This window comes from Lingula anatina, chromosome 10 (assembly GCF_051362555.1).
Source record: "Lingula anatina isolate TDL-2025a chromosome 10, LinAna3.0, whole genome shotgun sequence".
Lineage (NCBI taxonomy): Eukaryota > Metazoa > Brachiopoda > Lingulata > Lingulida > Lingulidae > Lingula > Lingula anatina.
Genome location: NC_141776.1, coordinates 5,991,687 through 6,019,612, shown reverse-complemented (window position 1 = coordinate 6,019,612; position 27,926 = coordinate 5,991,687). Strand labels below are relative to the sequence as shown.

The following is a 27,926-nucleotide window of genomic DNA, read 5'->3' as shown; positions in this document are numbered from 1 at the left end:
TTTTACATTCAAAGTTCCTGTTTTTCTTTCTAAAAAGTTTGGTTTTTTGTTAAAATCTCTTAAGAGATTATAACCGAGTACAGCCATCAATGGAGGTCACGTGATCTGACGACAAGCTCAGATATCAGAATAAAAGCCGTTTTTTGTGGTAAAACAGAATATATTATATTTCTTTGAGTTGTTCACAATGTTTTTATTGTCAAATATAGATATCATACGAAGAGTTATTATCCCTTTAAGAAAACATATACTTTGATGCATTGTCCCTTTTCAACCCTCATTTATCGTTGAGTTACATGGACAGCATGTAGAAAGTACTCAACATCGAGCTGGATTACAAAAATATAGATGCATAGGCTGGAATGCAATTAAGCATCTACCCCTTATACATGTATTCCAAAAATAGCGTCCATGACACCAGAATCACATGTGGAGGTGCTCTGCAATACAGGGTGTGATTTAAGATGGGCAAGAAACAAACGTAAGAGTTAAAACCGGTATTAACGAAACCGACAGTGAAAAAAAAAAACTCCCATTGCAAAAAAAAAAAAAAAAAAAAAAAAAAAAAATGGAATTGGCAGACAGGTGACAAATTATAAGGAAAAAAGGTTTTATTTTTGTATCCTGCTTTTAGTAGGCCTGTATATATACCAGAATATATAAAAAGCAACGTTAAACAGTCCCTGCTAATATCTCCCAGTTACATACGTGGCTGACGTAAGTTCTTGCCGTGATTAAAAGGTAAGTCCTGCTTCATACACTTAAAAAGTGTGTATGACTTGATGTTGTTTTCTGAGCTTTTACTGAATTAAAGGATCGTCTTTTACCGTTTTGCACTCTGTTTTAATTATCGCCCAATTAATTTACTTTTTTTTCATTTTTATTTTATATGTAGGAGAAATTTTAAATGGGGTATCATATCAATGTATTCGTATGTGACTTGTTGGTGTGCTCTGTGGAACTACTTGTATGGGTTGAAGTTCGCCCAGATACATGTACATGTAGAATTGCTATATGTTCGTGTATGAAATCTCTCTCTCATTTTACGTGCCAGCGTGTTTTCTTTTTATGCTCATCTCATAAATTGAGATATGCAAAACATAGAAGGACCATAATATTTTTTTTTTAGTAAAATCGTCTAATGTATGTGCATTTGAAAGAAGCTGACGTGTGTATTTGCCAGTTTTGACTTTATAAATGCACCTTCAATGTGAAAATAACATACGAATGAACGGGTTATACACCACTTATACAGTAATGTGTTATATTTCAGAGAATTTTGATTGGGTGAAGATGAATCCTTCGGTCAGATTAGCGTTTCTTCTCGTCTCTTTGCTGGTGGTCATAAGCCACTGGTCCTTTGACACACTTGGTCAGGCTGTCACCCAAACTGAACAACAGATCGTTTCCAGTAACACCAACTTCGCGCTAAAGCTTTACGAGATTCTCAAGGCCAAATCCGGAAACATTTTCTTCAGTCCGTTCAGCATCACGACTGCTTTAAGCATGGTCCTTCTCGGTGCTAAAGGAGATACCAGCTCAGAAATGAAAAGAGTGATGGGTTACAGTAACCTTCCCTCTATTCATGAAGATTTCAAACGCCTTAACACCAGACTAACAAACCCAGGAAAAGAATACCTCCTCCGTATTGCCAATCGGCTCTTTGGAAAAGAAGGATTTAACTTCAATCAAAAGTACATTGATGACAGCGGACGGTACTATGATGCTCCTCTCGATCTACAGGATTTCAGCCGCCCTGCCGCCACAACCAGGTACATCAACAATTGGGTAGAACAACAGACAAATAACAAGATCGTCGACCTCCTGCCAAACGACTTCATCGACCCCCAGCTCATCCTAGTCCTGGTGAATGCTATATATTTTAAGGGAAGTTGGACTAGTAAGTTTTTAGAGTCAAACACCCGCCCCCAACCGTTCTTTACAACCAACGTGAACCAGGTGAACGTGCCAATGATGTTTCAACAACAAAGCTTCCCGTATGGAACCAGTGCTTTGCTGAAATGCAAAATTCTGGAATTACCGTACCATGGTGACGCTAGCATGGTCATCTTCCTCCCAGACCAAATTGATGACCTTGGTCATCTGGAAAGATCCCTGACCAGCGCATCGGTTGTGGATGATGCTCTGTCCACATTGAGGAACCAGACAGTCAACGTGTATCTTCCTAAGTTCAAGTTGAGTGACATTCAATTAGATCTAAAACCCGTTCTTATTCAAATGGGAATGTCAAAGATGTTCACACGAGGCGGAGCTGATTTGTCAGGAATTGGCGGGAACCCAGGAGATCTGTTCGTCTCCAAGGCGATCCACGAGGCTTTCGTTGACGTCAACGAGGAAGGAACCGAGGCGGCGGCTGCTACGGCCATTGGCGTGGGTTACGGGTCAGCGGTTGTTCCTGACTTCCGAGCCGATCGACCCTTCATCTTCCTGATTCGCGAGAAGTCATCGGGCACCGTTCTGTTTGTGGGCAGAGTTATGAACCCCGCTGCATAATAAGCAAGAATTCAAAAAAGAATCACGAAATGAACACTTAACTCCTCGTTGTTGTCTGAATTACGTTTTTAACATCTGAAATCTATCAAAAAATAAAATGATGGTGTGCAAAATTTGACAAGAATAGTATTGTACTCATGATATAGGTTTTATATCTTTTCAGATTTCCTAACTTATTGTAAAATGCACATTTTAATGTTTCCATCCGTGTACTAGTAACTGTACGTCCTTAAGTGAATGCGCGAGTACGGTTATTCTCTGCTGACTGAAGACTAACCGAACAAAAGATTAAATGGGGATCAGCCAAGACCACAACAAATGTGGCTGAAAAAATACTTTACAAAAATATGTTTGATAAACGTTACTTCAAATTTAAAGCAATGTTATTTTGTCCCAAATATAAACTCGTGCATTCTAGGGAATCTTTATGAGAGTACATGTTGACAAGACATCACTTGTAGGATTTTAGACTATTCATACTTTTTATAGTTAATGTAATTATAATACCTTTTAGTGTTAAAATTCAACGGATTTACTTTTCATCCGTAAATTCTGAATTTCTGTACGTGTATGTTCTTCAGTCACACTCTTTTTTAACTTTAACTTAAGCCAATATAACGACCAGAACAACTCCTTTAACTCGCGAAATGAGGAGTGGCATTGCACTTATTTCTAAAAAGGCAATTACAAGCAAAGTTGAAATGTTATTCAAGACAAAAAAAAACCTTGATCTGTGACTTTAACCTCATTCATCACGACTTTTATTCAAAACATTTCGACCTTATTTCCTCATTTATTAGCAAAAATATACGCACACCCTGGCACGATGCGTCCTTCAACCAGAGCTTAAGTGACAATGCGTGCGCCTGGTCTTGTCCGCTTGTGTGTTTGTGAGAGAGATGGTGACCTGACAATCTCATATTTGTACCCCTGATCGTCATGTATATGATCCATCCAAGATCTGTCCTCATCGGATATAACTTGAAACTTTTTTTATTTTTCACTAAATTATTTAAAGAAACCTATACTGCAATGTAATAACATTTTCCCTTTTGAACCCTCATTTATCAGATAATGGACAGCATACAGAAAATACTCAACATGGAGCTGTATTACAAGCATGTATATGCATAGGCTGGATTGCAATTAAGAGTTTACTTCTAATACCTTATATCCCTATAAAATTGTTTTATACAAGATTGAGGCACAGGTGGAGTGGTATTGTAAAAAAGCGTGTGATTTAACATCGTCAAGAAGGAGCAATTTTAAAACTGATGTAAACGAAACTTGCGTTTAAAAACAAAACTCCCTCTGTGAAAATGGAATAGACAGACAGGTAACAAATTAGAAGGAAATAGCTTTCATCGCTGTTTTATTCTAGTAGCCTGCATATATATATAACATGCCACGTTAAACAGACCCTGCTCATATTTCCAAGCTACGTTCGTGCCTGGCGTAAATTAAAGTCCTCGCCGTGATTAAAAGGTAAGCCCTGTTTCATACCCTTTGAACATGTGTATGACATAATGTTGTTTTCCTCAACTTCACTTCAAAGTTCTCCTATTTATTTTTCCACTATTACTCTCTTTTCTTATCACTGTATTGATTTAAGGGAAATTTTTTAGACTGGTTTTTATATGAATGTATCGTTCGTGGGTTGTTTTCAGGGCTTACATGTATTTGTCAGTCTTGATTTCATAATGCACCATCAATATAAAATAAAATGAAGATTTTCTACTTAAACACAGCTTAAAGTTTAATATACGTTCTTTTTCAGACAAAACGATCACACTATCATGCATCCATTGGTTAGATCAACGGTTCTTCTCGTCTATTTGCTGGTGGTTATAAGCCACTGGTCCTTTGACACACTTGGTCATGGTACACAGACGCAGGGTGTCACCCCACTGGAGCAACAGATTGTTACCAGTAACACCAACTTTGCTCTAAACATGTTCCAGAATCTCAAGGCCGAGTCCGGTAACATTTTCTTCAGTCCGTTCAGCATCACGACTACTTTAAGCATGGTTCTTCTCGGCGCTAAAGGCGATACGAGCTCAGAGATGAAAAGGGTGATGGGTTACAGCAATATTCCCTCTATTCACGTTAATTTCAAACGCCTCCTCACTAGACTTACCAACCCAGGTAACAAATATCTCCTCCGTATTGCCAATCGGCTCTTTGGAAGGGAAGGGTATGACTTCAATCAAAAGTACATTGGTGACAGCGGACGGTACTACGATGCTCCCCTAGATGTACAGGACTTTAGTCAACCTTCCGCCACAACCAGGTACATCAACAATTGGGTAGAACAGCAGACAAATAACAAGATAGTCGACCTTCTGCCAAATACATTTATCAACCCCCAGCTCATCCTAATTTTGGTGAATGCTATATATTTTAAGGGAACTTGGACCAGTAAGTTTTCGGAGTCAAAAACCCGTCCCCAACCGTTCTTCACATCCAACGTGAATCAAGTAAACGTGCCAATGATGTTCCAGAAACAAAGCTTCCCGTATGGAACCAGTGCTTCGCTGAAGTGCAAAATTTTGGAACTACCGTACCATGGTGACGCTAGTATGGTCATCTTCCTCCCAGACCAAATTGATGACCTTGGTCATCTGGAAAGATCACTGACCAGTGCATCAGTTGTGGATGATGCATTGTCCACAATGTGGAACCAGACAGTCAACGTGTACCTACCTAAGTTCAAGCTGAGCGACATGCGCTTAGATCTGAAGCCCGTGCTTATTCAAATGGGAATGTCGAAGATTTTCAGTTTTGGCGGCGCTGATTTGTCTGGAATTGGCGGGAAACCAGGAGATTTGTTCATTTCTGAGGCGATCCACGAGGCTTTCGTTGACGTCAACGAGGAAGGAACCGAGGCGGCGGCTGCCACAGGCATAGGCTTGTCTGTCACGTCAGTGACTCCTGTATTCCGAGCTGACCGACCCTTCGTCTTCCAGATTCGCGAGAAGTCATCGGGCACTGTTCTGTTTATGGGCAGAGTTATGAACCCGATTGCATAAAAAGCAAGAATTCAAAAAAGAATCACGAAATTTACACGTAACTCTATGTTGTCTGAATTACGTTTTCTGACATCTGAAATTTATCAACAATTAAAATGATGCCATGAAAATTTTGATAAGATTTGTATTAGGATAGGATTAAGATATAAGACATTATGCTTTCAAACTACCGAACTTTTTGTATAATGCAAAGTCCATGTTTCCATCCGTATACAATAAAGAGAATTCATGCAGTAAATCAAGGACATGATAGTAATATATTACCCTAGGTTCTAGATTCCGGTATTGCCAGCTCGAGCTTGATTTCATATATAACCCATGTCGCAATACCAGGCTCTAGTGCATAGCGACCATGTTAGGCTCCCGTCAATCAAATAGAACGGCTCCGCAGTGATTCTGCAGTTGAATGTCATCAGACCAAAATGAAACGTAAAACAGATTTAATTCTGCTTTATTTAATTTTATTTGCTGTATTTAAGATATGTAAAGTGAGAAATAAATAATATGTTTCTAAAAGAAAAAGGTATATCCAATGTTTTTGTATTTTTTGCTTATCAAAGAACATTTAGTCCTGAGATAATAGACACAATACACGTGCTTGCCGTGTGCCAAGTTTGACAGCTACACCCGATACCACTATAAGGGCTGCGCAATGGCTACACCAAAATCAATTTTTAAAGCAGAATGTTGCTTGTATTGTGGCACTGACCTTCGACTGCAAGATATTTTCAATTCAAACTTCTAAATCCGCGTCAGACACTTTGATTCTTGTCTCGTCTGCACTAGATTATGTCAGCGCAAGGCGGGAAAGGCCACCCTGAGCTTCAGAGCTAACTTGACACTAACCTTTTCACTGTAGCCTATCTCCATCGTGTCAAGTAACCTCTGACGAAAATAGTTTGACCTAGTTTATATAAGCCAATCAAATCCATGTTTCAAAATTTTTCACCAAAGTTTGGTGAAAACGCTGATTGGTTGACCGTCAATCGGCAATCCTCGGCTGATTCCGCAAGCTCCATACTAACAACATAGTTATTGTCGAGTGCGGAGACATCCGAGTAGTTCCGAGTGTATTACCGTACACAAAGAAAGCAAGGCGAGTGACTACGAAAAAGAATGTGTTAAGTTATCTCTTGATTCTTTGCAAAATATGAGTAAATCGGAATTGAAACCATAGGGTCTAGCAGTTTGAGGCCCTGCATCATTATCTACTGAGAGACGATGTTATTTGCGTGCTGCCCACAGGTTACGGCAAGTCCCTGATATTCAGCCTTATATTTGATTGGTCCGGATTTGAACAAAGCGCGCTTTGACTCGTTCGCGTTCATTGGCTAGATCGTTTAATTGAGTGCGGGCTTTTAAATTTGATTGGCGGGCGGCGGAGGCAATCGAATCTGGTCAGAGGTTACTTGACACGATGAAGATAGGCTACAGTGAAGAGGTTAGTGTCAGGTTAGCTCTGAAGCTCAGGGTGGGAAAGGCAGCTCCAGGCGGCCAAACCTGTGACGTACGATACTTATGACTTCCAAATATGGATCCAGGCGGACACAGCTGTGACGTGTGACTTCCAAATATGGAAGCGCCCCAGGCAAAATTTTGAAGAAGAACGCCCTCAGGTTGTCACTGTTCGTCAGAGCTAGTGAAAGTGACTCCAAGGTATATTAGATATTAAACAAAATAACTTTCACGTTGCTCTGACACTCAGGGTATAATATATACGTCCTTCAGTAAATGTATGGTAGCTCTCTGTGGACTGGGATCCAATTTGACAAAAGATTTAATGGGCATCAGCCGAGTTAACAAAAAATGGTTGAAATATTCTTTACAAAAATATAGTCCATATAACCGATACTTTAAAGTCAAAATAATATTAATTTGTCCCTAATATGAACTGGCGTATTTTAGGAAATCCTTAAGAAAACATATGTTGTAATTATAAAACTAACATATAGGCATTTACATTTTCCAATCGTTTAAGACATTTTTTTAAGTGTCATAGGACAACAGCTTCACTTTTCATCCTCAAATCTGGAATTTCTGTACGCGTATGATTACCATGCAATCACACTCTTAAACTTCAACATAAGCTAATATAACGACCAGAACAACTCCTTACTTTACTCGCCAAACGATTCGTGAGGAGTGACATTACACTCATATTTTTAAAAGGCAGTTATGAGTAAAAGTGAAATGTAATGCAAAATGAAATTACAATATCGACAATCGATTTTTCAAGACAAAAGGCAATCCCTTGATCTTTGACTTCAATCTCTTTCACCACGTGCACGGTTTTTATTCAAGACATTAAGACCTTATTTCCTCGTTCATTTGTATAAATATATGCACACCCTGACACGGTAAGGCCTTCAACTACAGATTAAGTAACCACACGTGCACCTGGTCTTGTCTGCTCATGTATTAGACTGCATTCCCACAGATTTAGATCGATCCATCTGGGTCGACCTATCTCCCTAGGGGTTCATGCCAAATTGCTGTCAGCCAAGCGCGCACGGAAGTTAATTAACCCCTTACAGCTTTTAGTAGGCGGGACAGACATTTAAGCCGGCTAAGCTGACAGTAATCTAGTTAGACTCCCCACGGGGATAAATCGATCTAAAACCTGTGGGAATGCAGTCTTAGTGTGACACCATGTGGCGTGACTATCTCATATTTGTACTCCTGATCGTGATGTTTATGATCCATTCAAGTTCTGTTCTCGTCGGTAATAACTTGAAGCTTTTTATTTCCCTTTATTTATGAAGGAAATCATGTATATAGATCCAATGAAATCAATATTCCCCTTTTAAACCTTCATTCATCGCCTATATGTATAGGCTAGATTACAATTAAGAGTCTATTAGTTATACACGTATGCCAATAATAATCCTCTATGACAAGAGTTACAGGTGGAAGGGTATTGCAATAAAGGGTTTGATTAAAAATGGGCAAGAAACAAACGATGTAGTTAAAACTGTAGTTAAGACTGGTGATAAAAAAAAACAAAACTCCCATTGCCAAAATGGGATTGGCGGACAGGTAACAAATTATTAGGAAATAATTTTTATTCTAATATCTTGCTTTAAAAGGACGCGCTAAACAGCCCTTGCTCATGTTTCCCAGTTACATTCGTGGTGGATATAAATTTAAGCTTTCGACGTGATTAAAAGGTAAGTCCTGTTTCATATACTTTGAACATATGTATGAGTCGATTTCTGAACTTTTACTTTATGCAGTAGTTAGCCTTTACCTTTCTACATTTATTTTTATTATCGCATTATCAAATTATTTCCTTTTATTTTTATTTCATTTAAAGGATACACTTAAGACTGCATGGATATTATATCAATGTTTCGTAGGCGGGTTGTTTGCAGGGTTTGTTTGTCAGTCTTGATTTTAAAAATGCGACTTAAAATGAACATATAATGAAAAGGTTATCCTTAAACATTGCTTATTTTATGCTTTTTATATTTAAATATATTTATTTCAGACAAATTCGTGATGGTGCATCCTTTGGATAGATCAGCGGTTTTTATTGTATATTTGATGGCGGTCATCAGCCACTGGTCCTCGGACACACTTGGTCAAGGTACACAGAAGCAGGATGTCACCGAAACTGAGCAAAAGATCGTTACCGGTAACACCAACTTCGCTCTTAACCTCTTCCAGATTCTCAAGGCCGATTCCGGTAACATTTTCTTCAGTCCGTTCAGCATCACGACAGCTTTAAACGTGGTCCTTCTTGGAGCTAAAGGCGATACGCGATCAGAGATGATAAGAGTGATGGGTTACAGCAATATCATTTCCATTCATGAAAATTTCAAACGCCTCCGCACCAGACTAACAAACCCAGGAAAAGAATACCTCCTCCGTATTGCCAATCGGCTCTTTGGAAGAGAAGGGTTTAACTTCAATCAAAAGTACATTGATGACAGTGGACGGTTTTATGATGCTCCTCTAGATCTACAAGACTTTAGCCAACCTTCCGCCACAACCAGGTACATCAACAATTGGGTAGAACAACAGACAAATAACAAGATAGTCGACCTCCTGCCAAACGACTTTATCGATCTGCAGCTCATCCTAATCCTGGTGAACGCTGTATATTTTAAGGGAACTTGGACCAGTAAGTTTTCGGAGTCAAACACCCGCCTCCAACCGTTCTTCACATCCAACGTGAATCAAGTAAACGTGCCTATGATGTTTCAACAACAAAATTTCCCGTATGGTACCAGTGCCTCGCTGAAATGCAAAATTTTGGAACTACCGTACCATGGTGACGCTAGTATGGTCATCTTCCTCCCAGACCAAATTGATGACCTTGGTCATCTGGAAAGATCACTGAACAGCGCATCGGTTGTGGATGACGCTTTGTCCACATTTAGGAACCAGACAGTCAACGTTTACCTACCTAAGTTTAAACTGAGCGACATGCGTTTGGATTTAAAACCCGTGCTTATTAAAATGGGAATGTCGAAGATGTTCAACTTTGGCGGAGCTGATTTGTCGGGAATCGGCGGGAAACCAGGAGATCTGTTCGTCTCCAAGGCGATCCACGAGGCTTTCGTTGACGTCAACGAGGAAGGAACCGAGGCAGCGGCTGCGACGGCCATCGGCGTGTCTCGCAAGTCAGAGCTTTCAGTGACACCTGTATTCCGAGCCGACCGAACCTTTGTCTTCCTGATTCGTGAGAAGTCATCGGGCACCGTACTGTTTTTGGGCAGAGTTATGAACCCTGTTGCCTGAAAAGCCAGGATTAAAAAAAGAATCGCGAAATTTACACTTAACTGAATGTTGTCTGAATTTATTTATTTTTTATTTATCTATTTATTTATTTTTTGACATCTGGAATTTATGAACAGATAAAATGATGCCATGCAAAATTTGAGTGTTTGTATTGCACGGAATCTATATAGGATATTATATGTTTTTAAAATTTCCGAATTTGTGGTATTATTTAGATGCAGTGTAACCAGAGTTTATAACAAATTCATGTAGTAAATCTGCGGTTTTTCTCTTCAGACAGGAGCCAACTTAACAGAAGATTAGACCGGCGTCTTTCGAGTTTATGTAAAAAGTGTCTGGAAAAATACTGAATGGCCTACTCAAATATGATTGATAATAGCAACCTCAATCAATTTTTTTCTCAATAATTAATTCATGAGTATTTGGAACATCGTTATGATAACAGAGGATTTTAAGATACCACTTTTAGAAAATAATAATAATAATAATAATACTGAAAAATAAGATATCCATTTACTTTTTTCCAGTAGTCTACTACAATGTCATGTATCAACATCTTCACTTTCATCCAAAAATCCTGAAACAAAATATAATGTAGTAAAGGTACGGTTCCTCCTTTCGAACAGGAGGTCAATTTGACAGAAGATTTAATGGGCATCAGAAGAGATTACCAAAACGTGGCTGAAGAATACTTTACAAAAATATGATTGACAACCGATACTTCAAAATGATTATTTTGTCCTTAATATAAAGTCGTTCATTTTAGGATATCATTATGATAACAAATATTAGCTTAAGACATCATTCGTAGGTTTAAAGAACATAGTAAAAGCACAGAAATGTAATTATAATGCTACCAAATGTGTACACGCACTGGACAAGTGTCACCCCAACTGAACCAATACTTTGGGGGAGATAAATAACTGTGGAATGATATGTTCCTGGTATCATTTTATTAACATCAAATTTCACAAAAAGACCAACAATACAATTCCATGGTGCAGCGGTTTTATACTCATTAGTCACATTATAAGTAGACCAGGCATTATAACTTTGATTACTCTGATTCAGGGGGGGGGGGGTGACACTTCTATTGCCCATTGTGTGTATATTCATTTTCCAAATGATCTAGACTATTTCATGGTGTCATATGTCAGCAGCTCCACTTGTGATCTACAAATTTTGAATATCTGTGCATGTATGTTTTCCAGTCACACTTTTTACTGAAGCCAAGTTAACAGCAACTCATTGTTTTCCTCGACAAACGATTCGTGAGGACTGACATTGTCTCTCTTAAAGGCAGTTATAAGTAAAGTGGAAATGTAATTCATGTATGAAATTACAAAAAGTGAAAATGATTTGTCCTTGTTCTGACTTTTTTCTCATTCACCGCGACTTTTATTCAAAACATGAAGACCTTATTTCCTTATTCATTTGTAAAAATATACGCACACCCTGGCACGATGCTTCCTTCAACCAGACACTATAAGTGACAAGACGTGCCCCAGGTCTAGTCTGCTACAACCAGGTGACGTGATTCATTCAATATCTGTTCTCATCGGTTATCATTTGAAACTTTTTTATTTTCACTTATTTTTTAAGGGAAGCATATACATGTACTTGGATGCAATGTAGGCTAATCGCCATTCCCCTTTTTGAACCCTCATTTATATCCGAACTAAATTAACAACATTTTCGTACTCAACAGCAAGGAAATTTACGACCCCATGCATTAGCTTATTTTTTTATATAATACATTATTTCATGAATTTGTAACATACGTATTGTAACCAAATAGTGTGAAATTTGTTAAATGAGACTACGAGGTCATGGTTAAGGCCTTGTGTGTGGCAGAGGACGCGGACAAGACGTATTGAATTACATGTACTTCAGTCGTTAAGCTACAGGTATTGAAGAGATACAAACGGGCAAATGACCCTGGTATGAATAAAAGCTACTAAATGTTGCATTTGAACAGTTAAGAGTGAGGTCCACCTAGCACAGTGACAAAACAAACGCAGCGTTTTCTGTAGCTGGCTGCCTACTCCAAATGTCAGTCTACACCATAGAGCAACAGCTTTGTTAGATTCTGACGGGGTATGATGCCATCTTTGTCAATGTCTATCAGCACACAGCCGGTTAGCACTACAGGCACTATCCCTCTGAGTGACTACTCTATACTAAAGCCCAGCTGAGTGATAACATTAATCCCATACAAAAAGCACCCAAATCTCTGGTCACAATAGAAAGTGCACAAAATTCGCCCGAGGCATATTTTTGAATATTAAGTGAGAATAAAAAGCAATCTGTGACCCTTGTAGACGGTATTCCCAGCTGCCAGTTTGTCCAGTTCATGGTGAACATTAGTTTGTATATAGATGCTGCATCTGCTCCTCATATTAATGCAAATATCGTCTTCTACATTGTATGTCACCAGAATTACAGACGGGCAAGAATTGCACGGGTTTAAGTTGAACAAAAGCGTCAAAGTTAATAGTGGTGTTAACGAAACTGTGGATTAAAAAAACATCACTCCCATTGCGAAATTGGAATTGTCAGACAGGTAACAAATTATAAGGAAATAACTTTTATTCTACTTTCCTGCTTTTAATAGGCATATATAAAGGGCCACGTAGAACAGTACAAGCTCGTTTACATGTTACGTTGGTGGCTGACATAAAGTTTTCGAAGTGATAAAAAGGTAAGTCCTGCTTCATGCACTTTGGACATATGCATAGCTTGATGTTGTTTACTGAACTTTCACTTGAAACTTCGCCTTTTTCTGCTGTTTAAATTAATTTGCTAATTATTTATTTACTTTTATCGTATTTGCAGGGAAAAACTTTAGACGGGCTATCATTATAATATATTGTGAGTTGGTTACATGTTATATTGAAAAATGGACTGAAATCTGTCCAGAGAGAATTGCAATATGTTCTTGTGTGACCTCTGTCTCTTTCTCTCTCTTTCATTTTGCATGTATTTAACTTTTCATGTTCACATATTCAGGTCCTAAATGGAGAGATTAAAAAATTATCGAAGGACCATAAACCTGTCGGTAAAATTATTTTATATAGTTGCACAGTTGATGTAGGTATGCGTATTTGCCAGTCGTGATATATGCACCTTGAACATGAGCATCAAATGAAGAATTTATACTAATATACAACCAATTTTGTATATATTTCAGCAAATACTGATCGAGTAATCATGCATCCTTCGGTCAGATCAGCGGTTCTTCTCGTCTGTTTGCTAGTGGTCATAAACCACTGGTCCTTGGTCACACTTGGTCAGGATGCCACCCAAACTGAACAACAGATCGTTGAAAGTAACACCAACTTTGCTCTTAATACCTATCAGATTCTCAAGGCCGAATCCGGAAACATTTTCTTTAGTCCGTTCAGCATCACGACTGCTTTAAGCATGGTCCTTCTCGGCGCTAAAGGAGATACGAGATCAGAGATGAAAAGGGTGATGGGTTACAGCAATATTCCTTCTATTCATGAACATATCAAACGCCTCCTCACTAGACTAACAAATCCAGGGAAAGAGTACCTCCTCCGTATTGCCAATCAGCTCTTTGGAAGAAAAGGATTTAACTTCAATCAAAACTACATTGATGACGGTGGACGGTACTACGATGCTCCCCTAGATGTACAGGACTTTAGCCAACCTTCCGCCACAACCAGGTACATCAACAATTGGGTAGAACAGCAAACAAATAACAAGATTGTCGACCTCCTGCCAAATAACTTCATCAACCCCCAGCTCATCTTAATCCTGGTGAACGCTATATATTTTAAGGGAACGTGGACCAGTAAGTTTGCTGAGTCGAGCACCCGTCCCCAACCGTTCTTCACGAACAACGTGAACCAGGTAAACGTGCCAATGATGTTTCAAAAGGAAAGATTCCCTTATGGAACCAGTGCTTCGCTGAAGTGCAAAATTTTGGAACTACCGTACCATGGTGACGCTAGTATGGTCGTCTTCCTCCCAGACCAAATTGATGACCTTGGTCATCTGGAAAGATCACTGACCAGCGCATCGGTTGTGGATGACGCATTGTCCACAATGTGGGGCCAGACAGTCAATGTGTACCTGCCTAAGTTCAAGCTGAGCGACATGCGTTTGGACCTGAAACCCGTTCTAATTCAAATGGGAATGTCAAAGATGTTCACAATACGCGACGCTGATTTGTCAGGAATTGGCGGGAAACCAGGAGATCTGTTCATCTCTAAGGCGATCCACGAGGCTTTCGTTGACGTGAACGAGGAAGGAACCGAGGCTGCGGCTGCCACGGCCATAGGAGCGGCTGGCGGGTCAGCGCTTTCAACTACTCCTGTTTTCCGGGTTGACCGACCCTTTGTCTTCCTGATTCGCGAGAGAACATCGGGGACCGTACTTTTTGTGGGCAGAGTTGTAAACCCTGTTGCCTAAACGCACAATTTCTGAAGGGAAACACGGGATTAAAAAAAAAACGCCATTTTACACTGTCTAAAATAGGTTTATCTGATATGAAATCTGTAATTTAAAGACAAATAAAATGAGGTCATGCAAAATTTGGCAAGATTTGTTTTAAGATAATTTTAGATTTACGAACTTAGGTGCAGATGCAAAAGAGCCACATAAATCAAACACAACATCCCTCTAAGACCATATAAGAAACACGCGGTCTTTCTCGATGGATTCGATTCAAACTAGACAGAACATTTAAGCAACTGAGAAAAACCTTAGAAGAGGCCAAAAAATACTTGGCAAAATATGGTTGAAAACAGATTCTTAAGAGACAAAATAATGGTTTTATATTCATAAAAAATATTCGGAACATTAATATGATACCTGATGTCGTTAACACGCCATTCGTAGGATTGGAGACGATAGAATAATGATAATAGACATAATAATGCACTAATATTTTTTTCCAAATCTCTTTGACAATTTCACGGTGTTTTGTCTTAACAGCTCCACTCTTCATCCACAAGTCCTAAATTTCTTTAGATGCATGTTTTCCAGTAAGACTATTTTACCTTGTCTAAATACAAGATAACCAGGGCAACTCTATGCTAAACAATTAATAAGAAGTGACAAGACTCCCATTTCTAATAAGACAAGTAAAATTGGCATGTTATTCGCATATGAATCACAAATAGGAAGATTGGATCTTCGAACCAAAGGGAGAGACCTCTTGATACATCAATTGAATCTCATTTGCCATAAGTATTATTACGCAATACTTTAAAACCTTATTTCCCCATTCATTTGTGAAAAGAGATGTGCACATTCTGACACATTCATCTCGCAACCAGAAATGTAAATGTGAAGACGTGCGACTGGTCTTGTATGTTTATGTGTGCGTGACACACCAGGGGGCGTGCGCTAACGAAACTGTTGATGAAAAAAAAAACAAACTTCTAGCATCAGAGTAGTACAAAAATGGGATTGGTGAAAATGAGATAATTCTAGTATCCTGTTTCTAGTAGGCTTATATATGTAAACATAGGCACGATTCAATTATACACTCCTCGTGTGTCCCAGTAACGACTGACATAGAGGTATCATCTCGTCTCGTCGTGATAAAAGGTAAGTCCTGCTTCAAAGACTTAGGCCATGTGTAGGTATTACATTTGATTTTTTTCTGGTCTTAGACTTTTAATTTTGCTGATATTTTCTTGCCCTACATATTTCTTTTTTTTTTTTTCATAATCATCCATTGGTGCACTTCCTTATATTTTTATGATACATGTGTTTTGTAGTGGATAACACACGGGTATCATATTAATGGAAAATATCGCTAAATATCATACGTGGTCTGCATGGTTATAGAGTTTATTAAATACGGATGAATTTAGTCAATAGAAAAATGTTATTCCAACGTGTGTGTGTGTGTGTGTGTGTGTGTGTGTGTGCTCGTTTCTTCATACATGTTCCTTTCGTGTCTCAGATCAAACTCAGGCCTACCCAACTACCAGACTCGGCACCTAAGGATCCTGAATTAACCGGTATATCGGACCACACTACCCGTTTTCAAGGTGTGTGTCAGATCGCATTTCGGAGTATCAGCCAGAACACCTACAGGATGAGCCCTGGCATGCTCGGCTGTCACCTTGATTGGATAGTAAACGATTGTCGTAAAATCGCTATATGATTTTAAAACCGGGTGCATAAATTTGAAAGCCACCTAGATGAACCTAAGACTGACACATTAATCTAATACAATGCAAAAAAGCCCTATCAAAAGTGGTTAAAACATTCAAACCGAATGTCGTAAAGTCCCCATATATCCCCATAGAGACAATAAAATAGAGTACTCTAAAGTAAGAGTACAGTTTAAGGTTGTTCAGCCGAGCGTGGATGAGCCCGCAGTCGTGCTACAAAATTTGTTCTGGGGTATGATACTCCGAAATGCGATCTGACACACACCTTGAAAACGGGTAGCGTGGTCCGATATACCGGTTAATTCAGGATCCTTAGGTGCCGAGTCTGGTAGTTGGGTAGGCCTGAAACTCATGATAGGACGATAAAATATCTCGCCCAGTATAATCTATCGTATGTAGTTGTTAGCATGCATGGGCATTTTCAAACATGTATGACATACATGAAATACAACTTTCTGTTCATTCATGTGAAATTGGGAGCTTACGGCTAAATATATTAATTTCAGACAAAACTGATCAAGCATCATGCACCCATCGATCAGACCAGCGGTTCTTCTTATCTATTTGCCGGTGGTCATAGGTCACTGGTCTTTGAACACACTTGGTGAAGCTACGCTGACGCAGGGTGGCACCAAAACTGAGCAACAGATTGTTGCCAGTAACACCAACTTCGCTCTCAAGCTGTACCAGATTCTAAAGGCCGATTCCGGTAACCTTTTCTTCAGTCCATTCAGCATCACGACTGCTTTAAGCATGGTTCTTCTCGGCGCTAAAGGTGGCACTAGATCAGAGATGGAAAGAGTGATGGGTTACAGCAATATCCCTTCCATTCATGAACATTTCAAACGCCTCCGCACAAGACTAACCAATCCACGTAACGAATACCTCCTCCGTATTGCCAATCGGCTCTTTGGAAGAGAAGGATTTGACTTCAATCAAAAGTACATTAATGACAGTGGACGGTACTATGATGCTCCTCTAGACCTACGGGACTTTAGACAGACTTCTGCCACAACCAGGTACATCAACAACTGGGTAGAACAGCAGACAAATAACAAGATTGTCGACCTCCTGCCAAATAACTTCATCGACCCCCAGCTCATCTTAATCCTGGTGAACGCCATATATTTTAAGGGAACTTGGACCAGTAAGTTTGCGGAGTCGAGCACCCGTCCCCAACCATTCTTTACATCCAGCTTTAATCGGGTGAATGTGCCAATGATGTTTCAACGCCAGAGCTTCCCATATGGAACCAGTCTCTCGCTGAATTGCCAAATTCTGGAACTGCCCTACCATGGTGACGCTAGTATGGTCATCTTCCTCCCAGAACAAATTGATGACCTTGGTCATCTGGAAAGATCACTGACCAGCGAATCAGTTGTGGATGATGCAATCTCTTCGTTGTGGGACCAGACAGTCAACGTGTACCTGCCTAAGTTTAAGCTGAGCGACATGCGGTTGGATTTAAAACTCGTTCTTATTCAAATGGGAATGTCGAAGATGTTCAGAGTACGCGAGGCTGATTTGTCAGGAATTGGCGGAAATCGTGGAGATCTGTTCGTCTCCAAGGCCATCCACGAGGCTTTTGTTGACGTCAACGAGGAAGGAACCGAGGCGGCGGCTGCTACGGCCATTGGCGTGGCTTTCGAGTCGGTTTCAGTCGTTCCTGACTTCCGAGCTGACCGGCCCTTCGTTTTCTTGATTCGTGAGAAGACATCGGGCACCGTACTGTTTATGGGCAGAGTTATGAACCCTCTTGCTTAAAATGACGCGTACGGACTGGAAACAAAATAAAGACATTCTTTTTTCCTGTCTACAATAAACTTTTTCGTCAGTTGTAATATATTAAAAATGTATGCATGTATGTATACCAACGTATGCTCCATAAACTGCATTGTCAACAGTATATGTAAATCTTTTGAACAAATACATAATTTCTCGTTGACTTGAATAGAATTTTTTGGCATTTGAAATGAAATAAGAAATAAAATTACTTCTTGCATAAATTGACATGATTTAATTGATTTATCTGCATGATGGGGATATAATATTTTTCCAGACAACCGAACTTGTTGTGACACTAAAACAGTTAGTTATATACCAACGTTTAGCATAAACAGAATTTTAATAACAAAAGCATTGTTTACTCTGGAAATGCGGTCAATTTGAATAAATAGTCAGTTTAATAGGCATAAACCGAGATAGCTTGAAAAGAAGCTGATATGGCAGTGCGCATGCCGTCATACGTACTACTAGAAGACTTGAAAGACTGCTAGAAAATGTTTGAATTGGGGTTATCTTTTAGGTGATAAGAGAGAAATTATTTTGCAGGAAATGTAATCGTAAAAGCTAATACAAAACTGACACACTTACTGTGAAGTAGACTGCTATTTGGCAGAACTAAAGAGGAAACAGCCAAAATACATAAGTAAATGAATTCTGTCAGTTTTTATTCGCTCAAGCGCATCACTACGTGTAATCCTCTGACATTTTTCAGGCCCCACACAACTGAATCACGAAATCTTCGCTTGTTTTTCGTGAATTCAAGAGATTAAGGACTGTCTTGGATGATTCCAATTTATCTTAAATTACAGCGTCAAAAATATTTCCACTGAAATATACACGATTTCCCAGTAAATGACAAAAAAATGATGTTTGGAACAGTAATCATTGAACTTTTGATTAAAAACCTTTAACTTATAAATACTGGCGTCCTTTGACTCATTCATACTGATTTTAAACAGACTTCACTGGCCTTTACCCTGGATACAGCTATCCGAGTTTTTAATAGAGTCCCTCTCTTCATAGAAGCTGAGATACAAAAAGAAAACAAGTTTGCCTCTTGAAAACTTTGACAAATGCTCAAATAACTTTTCCGTAGGAAAAGGAAAACAAAAATATTGACTTTCTTCTTATTATTTTTTACATACTGGTACCTATCAATTTGTTTCAGTTCATCTAAAAAGGATGTTAGGATAACCACAGCACTCAACACAATTCCACAGTTCTCCATAAAAACCAAAAACAAAAAATATATATACCCCTGTAAGGGCATACCCTATCACGATTTGTCCTGCAACCGGAGATTAAGTAAGAGGACGTGCCTGGTACTGTCCGCTCGTGAGACAGCTGGTGACGTGACTGCCTCATATTTGTACTCTAGTCGTGATGTTAATGGTCGATCCCACTGCTGTTTTTATCGGTAGTAACTTTTCTTTTAGGAAACATATTATGTCTACAATGCAACCCCCCCCCACCCCCACCCACCCCCACCCAAACACTGGACTCTCATATGTCTCCAAGTTGAATGCGCCTGCATACATGTACTCAACTGGGAGCTGAATTTATAGGCGCCTTTTATTTAAACACATATATTGGATTGTGATTAAGTGCCTACTGGCCATATAAACCACACCAAAAAACTACTACGTTAAACACGGGGTTAATGGAACCGGGGTTAAAAAAACAGAGCCCTATCGTAAATAAATGAACGCAAATCGGATTGGATGACGGGTAACAAATTAAGAGGAAACAGCTTTTACTCTAGTATCCAGTTTTGACTACGCTCATAAGTGTGTGTAAAGAGCCACATCACCCTGTACATGTGTCCCAGTTACAACTGCTATTAAGGTCTCTTTGTGATTCAAAGGTAGGTTTGCTCTATACTCTCTGAGCATATATATCTTTTGGTGTGGCTTTCTTTTATTTACTGTATTGTATAAGTATGCGGGTATCTGTCTTTTTCTACGTATATACATGTGTATTCAATATGAGAATGTATTGATGAAATTATTTGGTATGTTTATTTGGTATGTTTCAGACAAAATTCGTCGGGTGATCATGCATCCTTTAGTCAGGTCAGCAGTTTTTCATGCCTATTTGCTGGTGGTCATAGGCAACTTGTCCCTGGATACACTAGGTCAGGATGCCACCCAAATTGAAAGACAGATCGTTGCCGGTAACACCAACTTCGCCCTAAAGCTCTACCAGATTCTCAAGTCCGATTCCGGTAACATATTTTTCAGTCCGTTCAGCATCACAACTGCTTTAGGCATGGTCCTTCTCGGCACTAAAGGTGGCACTAGATCAGAGATGAAAAGAGTGATGGGTTACAGCAATATTCCTTCTATTCATCAAAATTTTAAACGCCTCCGCACCAGATTGACAAACCCAGGAAAAGAATACCTCCTCCGTATTGCCAATCGGCTTTTTGGAAGAGAAGGATTTAACTTCAATCAAAAGTACATTGATGACAGTGGACGGTACTATGATGCTCCTCTAGATCTACAGGACTTTAGCCAACCTTCCGACACAACCAGGTACATCAACAATTGGGTAGAACAGCAGACAAATAACAAGATCGTCGACTTCCTGCCAAATAACTTCATCGACCCCCAGCTCATCTTAATCATGGTGAACGCCATATATTTTAAGGGAACTTGGACCAGTAAGTTTGCGGAGTCGAGCACCCGTCCCCAACCGTTCTTCACATCCAACCTGAACCAGGTGAACGTGCCAATGATGTTTCAACAACAAAGTTTCCCGTATGGTACCAGTGCCTCGCTTAAATGCAAAATTTTGGAACTACCTTACCATGGTGACGCTAGTATGGTCATCTTCCTCCCAGACCAAATTGATGACCTTGGTCATCTGGAAAGATCGCTGACCACCGCATCAGTTGTGGATGACGCAATCTCCTCATTGTGGAACCAGACAGTCAATGTGTACCTACCTAAGTTTAAGCTGAGCGATATGCGCTTAGATCTGAAGCACGTTCTTATTCAAATGGGAATGTCGAAGATGTTCAACTTAGGCGGCGCTGATTTGTCGAGAATTGGCGGGAAACCAGGAGATCTGTTCGTCTCCAAGGCGATCCACGAGGCTTTCGTTGACGTCAACGAAGAAGGAACCGAGGCAGCGGCTGCTACGGCCATTGGCGTGGCTTTTGAGTCGATTTCAATTGTTCCTGACTTCCGAGCTGACCGGCCCTTCGTTTTCTTGATTCGCGAGAAGACATCGGGTACCGTACTGTTTACAGGCAGAGTTATGAACCCTCTTGCCTAAAATGCAAAATGACGAACTGGAAACCCAATGAAGACATCCTTTTTCGCTGTCTACAATATGTTTTTTCGTCAGTTGTAATTTAAAATGTATGCATGTATGTATACCAACGTATGCTCCATAAACTGCATTGTCAACAGTATATGTGATTTTTTGAACAATTACATAATTTCTTGACTTGAATAGAATTCTTTGGCATTTGAAATGAAATAAAAAATAAAATTACTTCTTGCATAAATTGACATGATTTATTTGATTTATCTGCATAATGGATGATATAATATTTTTCCAGACAACCGAACTTGTTATGACACAAAAAGAGTAAGTTATATACCAACGTTTAGCATAAACAGAATTTTAATAATTGTTTACTCTGGAAATGCGGTCAATTTGAATAAATAGTCAGTTTAATACCTGTAGGCATAAACCGAGATAGCTTAAAAAGAGGCTGATGGCAGTGCGCATGCCGTCATACGTAGTACTAGAAGACTTGAAAGACTGCTTGAAAATGTTTGAATTGGGGTTATCTTTTAGGCGATAAGTGAGAACTTATTTTGCTGGGAATGTAATCGTAAAAGCTAATACAAAATTGACACAAAAAGAACATGGCGGATTTTAGTTACTGTGAAGTAGACTGCTATTTGGCAGGACTAAAGAGGAAACAGCCAAAATACATAAGTAAATGAATTCTGTCAGTTTTTATTCGCTCAAGCGCATCACTACGTGTAATCGTCTGACATTTTTCAGGCCCCACACAACTGAATCACGAAATCTTCGCTTGTTTTTCGTGAATTCAAGAGATTAAGGACTGTCTTGGGTGATTCCAATTTATCTTAAATTACAGCGTCGAAAATATTTCCACTGAAATATACACGATTTCCCAGTAAATGACAAAAATGATGTTTGGAACAGTAATCATTGAACTTTTGATTAAAAACCTTTAACTTATAAATACTGGCGTCTTTGACTCATTCATACTGATTTTAAACAGACTTCACTGGCCTTTACCCCAGAAACAGCTATCCGAGTTTTAATAGAGTCCCTCTCTTCATAGAAGCTCAGATACAAAAAGAAAACAAGTTTGCCTCTTGAAAATTTTGACAAATGCTCAAATAACTTTTCCTTGGGAAAAGGAAAACAAAAATATTGACTTTCTTCTTATTATTTTTTACATACTGGTACCTATCAATTTGTTTCAGTTCATCTATAAAGGATGTTAGGATAACCACAGCACTCAACAGAATTCCACAGATATCCATTAAAACCAAAAAATAAAAGTATATATACCCCTGTAAGCCCATACCCTATCACGATTTGTCCTGCAACCGGAGATTAAGTAAGAGGACGTGCCTGGTACTGTCCGCTCGTGAGACAGCTGGTGACGTGACTGCCTCATATTTGTACTCTAGTCGTGATGTTAATGGTCGATCCCACATCTGTTTTTACATCTGTTGTAACATTTCTTTTAGAAAACATATTATGTCTACAATGCACCCCCCCCCCCTTCCCGCCAAAACACTGGCCTCTCATTTATCTCCAAGTTGAATGAGCCTGCATACATGTACTCAACTGGGAGCTGAATTATAGGCGCCTAAAAGCATATAGGCTGGATTGCAATTAAGTGCCAACTGGCCACCAAAAATTCTACTACATTAAACACGGGGTTGATAGAAGCAGGGTTAAAAAAACAAAGCTCTATCGTTAATAAATGAACGAAAATGGGATTGGCGGAAGGGAAACAAATTATGAGGAAACAGCTTTTACTCTTGTATCCTGTTTTGATTAAGCTCATGTGTGTATATAAAGAGCCACACTATCCTGTCCATGTGTCCCAGTTACGACTGCCATTAAGGTCCCTTCGTAGTTGAAAGGTAGGTTTGCTCCTTACACTTTGAGCATATGCATCTTTTGGTGTGGCTTTCTTTTATTTACTGTATGGTACAAGTATGCGGGTATCTGTCTTTTTCTACGTATATACATGTGTATTCAATATGAGAACGTATTGATGAAATTATAAATTTGGTATGTTTCAGACAAAACTGGTCGGGTGATCATGCATCCATTAGTCAGGTCAGCAGTTTTTCTTGCCTGTTTGCTGGTGGTCATAAGCAACTGGTCTCTGGACATACTAGGCCAGGATGCCACCCAAACTGAACAACTTATTGTTGCCAGTAATACCAACTTCGCCCTAAAGCTGTACCAGATTCTCAAGGCCGATTCCGGTAACCTTTTCTTCAGTCCATTCAGCATCACGACTGCTTTAAGCATGGTCCTTCTCGGCGCTAAAGGTGACACTAGATCAGAGATGAAAGGAGTGATGGGTTACAGCAATATCCCTTCCATCCATACAAATTTCAAACTCCTCCGCACCAGACTAACCAACCCAGGTACCGAATATCTCCTCCGTATTGCCAATCGACTCTTTGGAAGAGAAGGATTTAACTTCAATCAAAAGTACATTGATGACAGTGGACGGTACTATGATGCTCCCCTAGATCTACAGGACTTTAGCCAACCTTCCGACACAACCAGGTACATCAACAATTGGGTAGAACAGCAGACAAATAACAAGATAGTCGACCTCCTGCCAAATAACTTCATCGATCCGCAGCTCATCCTAATCCTGGTGAACGCCATATATTTTAAGGGAACTTGGACCAGTAAGTTTGCGGAGTCGAGCACCCGTCCCCAACCCTTCTTCACATCCAACGTGAACCAGGTGAACGTGCCAATGATGTTCCAAAAGCAGAAATTCCCGTATGGAATCAGTCGCTCGCTGAAATGCAAAATTTTGGAACTACCTTACCATGGTGACGCTAGTATGGTCGTCTTCCTCCCTGACCAAATTGATGACCTTGGTCATCTGGAAAGATCACTGACCAGCGCATCGGTTGTGGATGACGCATTGTCAACAATGTGGAACCAGACAGTCAATGTGTACCTACCTAAGTTTAAGCTGAGCGACATGCGCTTAGATCTGAAGCCCGTGCTTATTCAAATGGGAATGTCGAAGATGTTCAACTTAGGCGGCGCTGATTTGTCGAGAATTGGCGGGAAACCAGGAGATCTGTTCGTCTCCAAGGCGATCCACGAGGCTTTCGTTGACGTCAACGAAGAAGGAACCGAGGCGGCGGCTGCCACAGCTATAGGCGTGGCTTTCAGGTCAATGATTTCAGTGACTCCCGTCTTTCGAGCTGACCGACCCTTCGTCTTCCTGATTCGCGAGAAGTCATCGGGCACTGTTCTGTTTATGGGCAGAGTTATGAACCCTGTTGGCTAAAAAGCTTACTATCAGAGGTACAAAACGGAACAAATGAAAAACATTCTTTCATGTTGACTGAAATAGATTTCTTTGGCATCTGAAATTGAGCAAGAAATAAATTGACGTCATGCAAAATTAGACAAACTTTGGTTTGAATGCGTGATAAGAGATATTACATGTTTTACCTTGCTGCATCAGTACAGATGTAATAAACCACACACACAGATAGTGTTCAGACCGAAGGGTTCTGCATTGGAGAAATTTTGGGAGGTGAAATTCCTGCACAGCGAGGTTTTCCGTTTCAAATTTTTTTCATTTTAGAGGGACGTAAAAACAACCAGACATTCTGTTTGTCTCGTTTCTCTTTCAAGCTAGAATTGCAATTTTTAAACTCTCTAATGTGAAAGGCATAAAAGCAAAGAGCCGGTAGTTTACATTTGAGCAAATATGATAAGGTTGGAAAAACCAGGCAGGGGAAATTTTGGTCCGAAACAATCCACGAAACGAATTTTGGTTGCGCTCTCTATTACACTATCCTAATAAAGTTAAAGAAACGTTAATGGTGTAGACAGGCATATGTCACGCATTGTCCTACATCACATCTTGACTGTTAAGCGATATATTTGCTTTATTTGAAACAGGCGTTTCGCATTCCGTTCCCTTATTGTACATCAGTTGAGTTACTTTCCTGAAATGAAATCCTGTCCGACACGTCAAAACGTTATGTATTTTGGCAATATACCAAACAGGCCTCATCAACGTTGTATTTTGTTATTTACTGCCATTATATGAAATCAAAAATGAATTTTGAGATGTAATTTAGTTTTCTGTTATACAAGTTACATCCCAGGACCTAGGAGAAGTAATTATCAAGATAATAAATATAAATTTAGCGGTTACATGTTGGTAATGATGCCACATTAAGCAATGAATTCCGTTTACTTTCAACAGTTCATGATTAATTTATATAATTATTGATGTTTGTCATAAAACCCAGAAAGCCGAAGAAGAGATATATGCACGTTTCATTTGCAGCACATTAACGCACGGATGATTACCTTATATATCTAATACCTTAATAGGCTTGTTACAATATGTAGATATGTAGATGCTGTCGTGATGACTGTCATGAAATATAACAAACACAGGTCATAAAATATAACAGACATGCATTAGGCCTACGGTATGCTCTTTAAATGCATGATCCAGCCACCCCTCGAAGTGCACCCTGACATTCATTTTAAAAAATCACCTCTCTGCCATCTATATGCTTGGTATAAGTGCCATCTGGAACATTCTGAAACGGAGGGTACCGTCCATTGAACTCGGCATACAAAATTTAAGATAGGGCACTGGATGTATTGTTATACTGGCAACAACGAAGACGTGTTTCCAGTGATCTTTGGAACACGGCGAGGGAGGTGGGGCACCGTGACCGAACTAGTTACAGACTATATATGTGGTTAAGCAGCTACCTACAAATGACTGTGTGACAATGGCATATTTCAGCTCCTTCGTGTGGTGTTCCTTGTAATGATTCTTGTTGGTAATCCGAGAGAAAGACTAATCAAAATAAGACGAGCTTTTAACTTTCTCGTTAAAATTTATAGCGTTGCGTGACTTTAGGGCAGCCTGTGACCTCAATACATCAATGAAAACAAATTCAACTACATGTAGACAAGGGAAAAAACATACAGAAGTTTGATTCGGGATGTCAAAATGAGAAAGGGGCGCTAAAAAGCACGTGAGGGAACATGTGCAGTCTCTCCTACCCATGTTTGCGAGGGTTGGCTCTAAATGAACATTTTTTCTTTGGAACTCCATGTTTCAATCCCAGTGTGGAAGCAACCTCTCATAGGGTACTGTTACTTCACAGGCAGGAAAGTAACTGGCATTAGCCAGGAAAGAGCAACAGTTTCTTGAACAGGGACGACTGTGGAGCGAAACCTGTCTGCATTGCGGTTAGTCCAGGCAAAATGAAATATGAATCTAACTGTATGTGTAATTTAAACGGATGTGAAATGAAATGTAAATTTAATATATGCACCAGCGCTGTAATATCCCGAGAGTAAATACAACTTGCATATAAAATATACAAACAATGTACAAAAAGACAATTGACAAATAATATCAAGATTAAAGAAAAGAATGTATTGATCAATAATATATCAGAAATGATATGAATAATGAAAAATGTGAATAAAGAAATATGCACAGCATACTATAGGACCTACATATAAATATTTTGTCTCGATTGGTAACAAAGCTAGCGTAGTTCCGGTATTATTCAGCAATAAGATTTAACATAATCATCAAACATGCCTAAAGACTATACGGGTTCACACACAATCCAAATCATCATGAGACGGATGTAAAAGGGCAGTTGATTCCAGATTTATGTTGTTTTTTTTATGTTATTTTAGTGTGTGTGAGTGTGTTAGAGAGAGAGAGAGCGTATACGTGCGTGCATGCGTGCGCGCGCGTGTGTGTAAGAGTGGAGGCTGAGGGGCGTTGAAGAAAGGGTTAACGCAATTAATTTCTGAGTCGAGAATCATTTCAGAAGAGTCAAAATGAGAAAAAAAACAAGTTTCGCAATACATCAGTGATACCTGATATTTGTCATTGTTTTAGGAAGAAAGAGGAACGTCATTTCATTAACAAGGCCTGTCATGGCATGACACGAGGTGTGCTCACCATGACGTCAGAATATCAGCTAAAGGTCAACATTTCTTGGAAAATTAAATCTGAAATCCTTTAGAATATATTGTTTTATGCGTGATGTAATTTCCAAGCCGAGGTTTCAATAAGGATATTTTAGGTAGCTTTATATTTCTGATTTTTTTAGACACGTCTGGAGCACAGCCTTTTTACCACCATTATTATATGATTATTTACAATGCAGGTGAGCTGTACTGCAAACTTATGCGTTTGTTTGAGCGGATAATCTTTTATCTTCAAACAAATAAAAAGCGAATTATTTCCGTTTGATCGTACTTTTTAATTCAGATCCTAAAGTTAGTTTAACCTTATTTTGTCATTCTTAAAGCAATAATAACTCTTCCTTTGAGATTCAAAAATCCGCATGAAATACATTGTAAACAACGCATGGAAATATATTCTATTGTATTTTACCACTAAAACGGCCGTTATTGTAGGAAAACT

The 27,926-nt window shown here is 39.3% G+C and overlaps 1 protein-coding gene and 6 pseudogenes across 8 annotated transcripts; all 7 read left to right on the top strand.

Moving 5' to 3' along the window:
- The first annotated feature begins 628 nt into the window (after positions 1-628).
- Positions 629-3,394, top strand: LOC106154425 (leukocyte elastase inhibitor pseudogene; annotated as a pseudogene). Its single transcript, XR_015331559.1, has 2 exons — positions 629-741; positions 1,274-3,394. The product of XR_015331559.1 is annotated as a leukocyte elastase inhibitor pseudogene (transcript).
- A 460-nt stretch (positions 3,395-3,854) lies between these two features.
- LOC106154424 (leukocyte elastase inhibitor) lies at positions 3,855-6,069 on the top strand. Its single transcript, XM_086998127.1, has 2 exons — positions 3,855-3,999; positions 4,292-6,069. The coding sequence occupies exon 2, from the start codon at positions 4,311-4,313 to the stop codon at positions 5,541-5,543; it is 1,233 nt and encodes a 410-aa protein (XP_086854253.1). The 5' UTR covers positions 3,855-3,999; positions 4,292-4,310; the 3' UTR covers positions 5,544-6,069.
- A 2,390-nt stretch (positions 6,070-8,459) lies between these two features.
- On the top strand, positions 8,460-11,583 carry LOC147759450 (leukocyte elastase inhibitor pseudogene; annotated as a pseudogene). Its single transcript, XR_015331561.1, has 2 exons — positions 8,460-8,710; positions 9,031-11,583. The product of XR_015331561.1 is annotated as a leukocyte elastase inhibitor pseudogene (transcript).
- Positions 11,584-12,879: 1,296 nt separating this feature from the next.
- Positions 12,880-15,866, top strand: LOC106153313 (leukocyte elastase inhibitor pseudogene; annotated as a pseudogene). Its single transcript, XR_015331469.1, has 2 exons — positions 12,880-12,987; positions 13,477-15,866. The product of XR_015331469.1 is annotated as a leukocyte elastase inhibitor pseudogene (transcript).
- On the top strand, positions 15,729-18,447 carry LOC106154446 (leukocyte elastase inhibitor pseudogene; annotated as a pseudogene). 2 transcript variants are annotated; one of them, XR_015331467.1, is made up of 2 exons: positions 15,729-15,866; positions 16,948-18,447. The product of XR_015331467.1 is annotated as a leukocyte elastase inhibitor pseudogene, transcript variant X1 (transcript). The 2 variants fall into 2 exon arrangements; XR_015331468.1 differs by having other exon boundaries at positions 15,735-15,838.
- A 1,447-nt stretch (positions 18,448-19,894) lies between these two features.
- Positions 19,895-21,740, top strand: LOC106154447 (leukocyte elastase inhibitor pseudogene; annotated as a pseudogene). Its single transcript, XR_015331420.1, has 2 exons — positions 19,895-20,090; positions 20,262-21,740. The product of XR_015331420.1 is annotated as a leukocyte elastase inhibitor pseudogene (transcript).
- A 1,492-nt stretch (positions 21,741-23,232) lies between these two features.
- Positions 23,233-24,908, top strand: LOC106153306 (leukocyte elastase inhibitor pseudogene; annotated as a pseudogene). Its single transcript, XR_015331419.1, has 2 exons — positions 23,233-23,373; positions 23,536-24,908. The product of XR_015331419.1 is annotated as a leukocyte elastase inhibitor pseudogene (transcript).
- The last annotated feature ends 3,018 nt before the right edge of the window (positions 24,909-27,926 follow it).

Excerpts from the sequence above, each read along its gene's own strand:
- LOC106154424 (XM_086998127.1), top strand. The coding sequence starts at position 4,311 with ATGCATCCATTGGTTAGATCAACGGTTCTTCTCGTCTATTTGCTGGTG.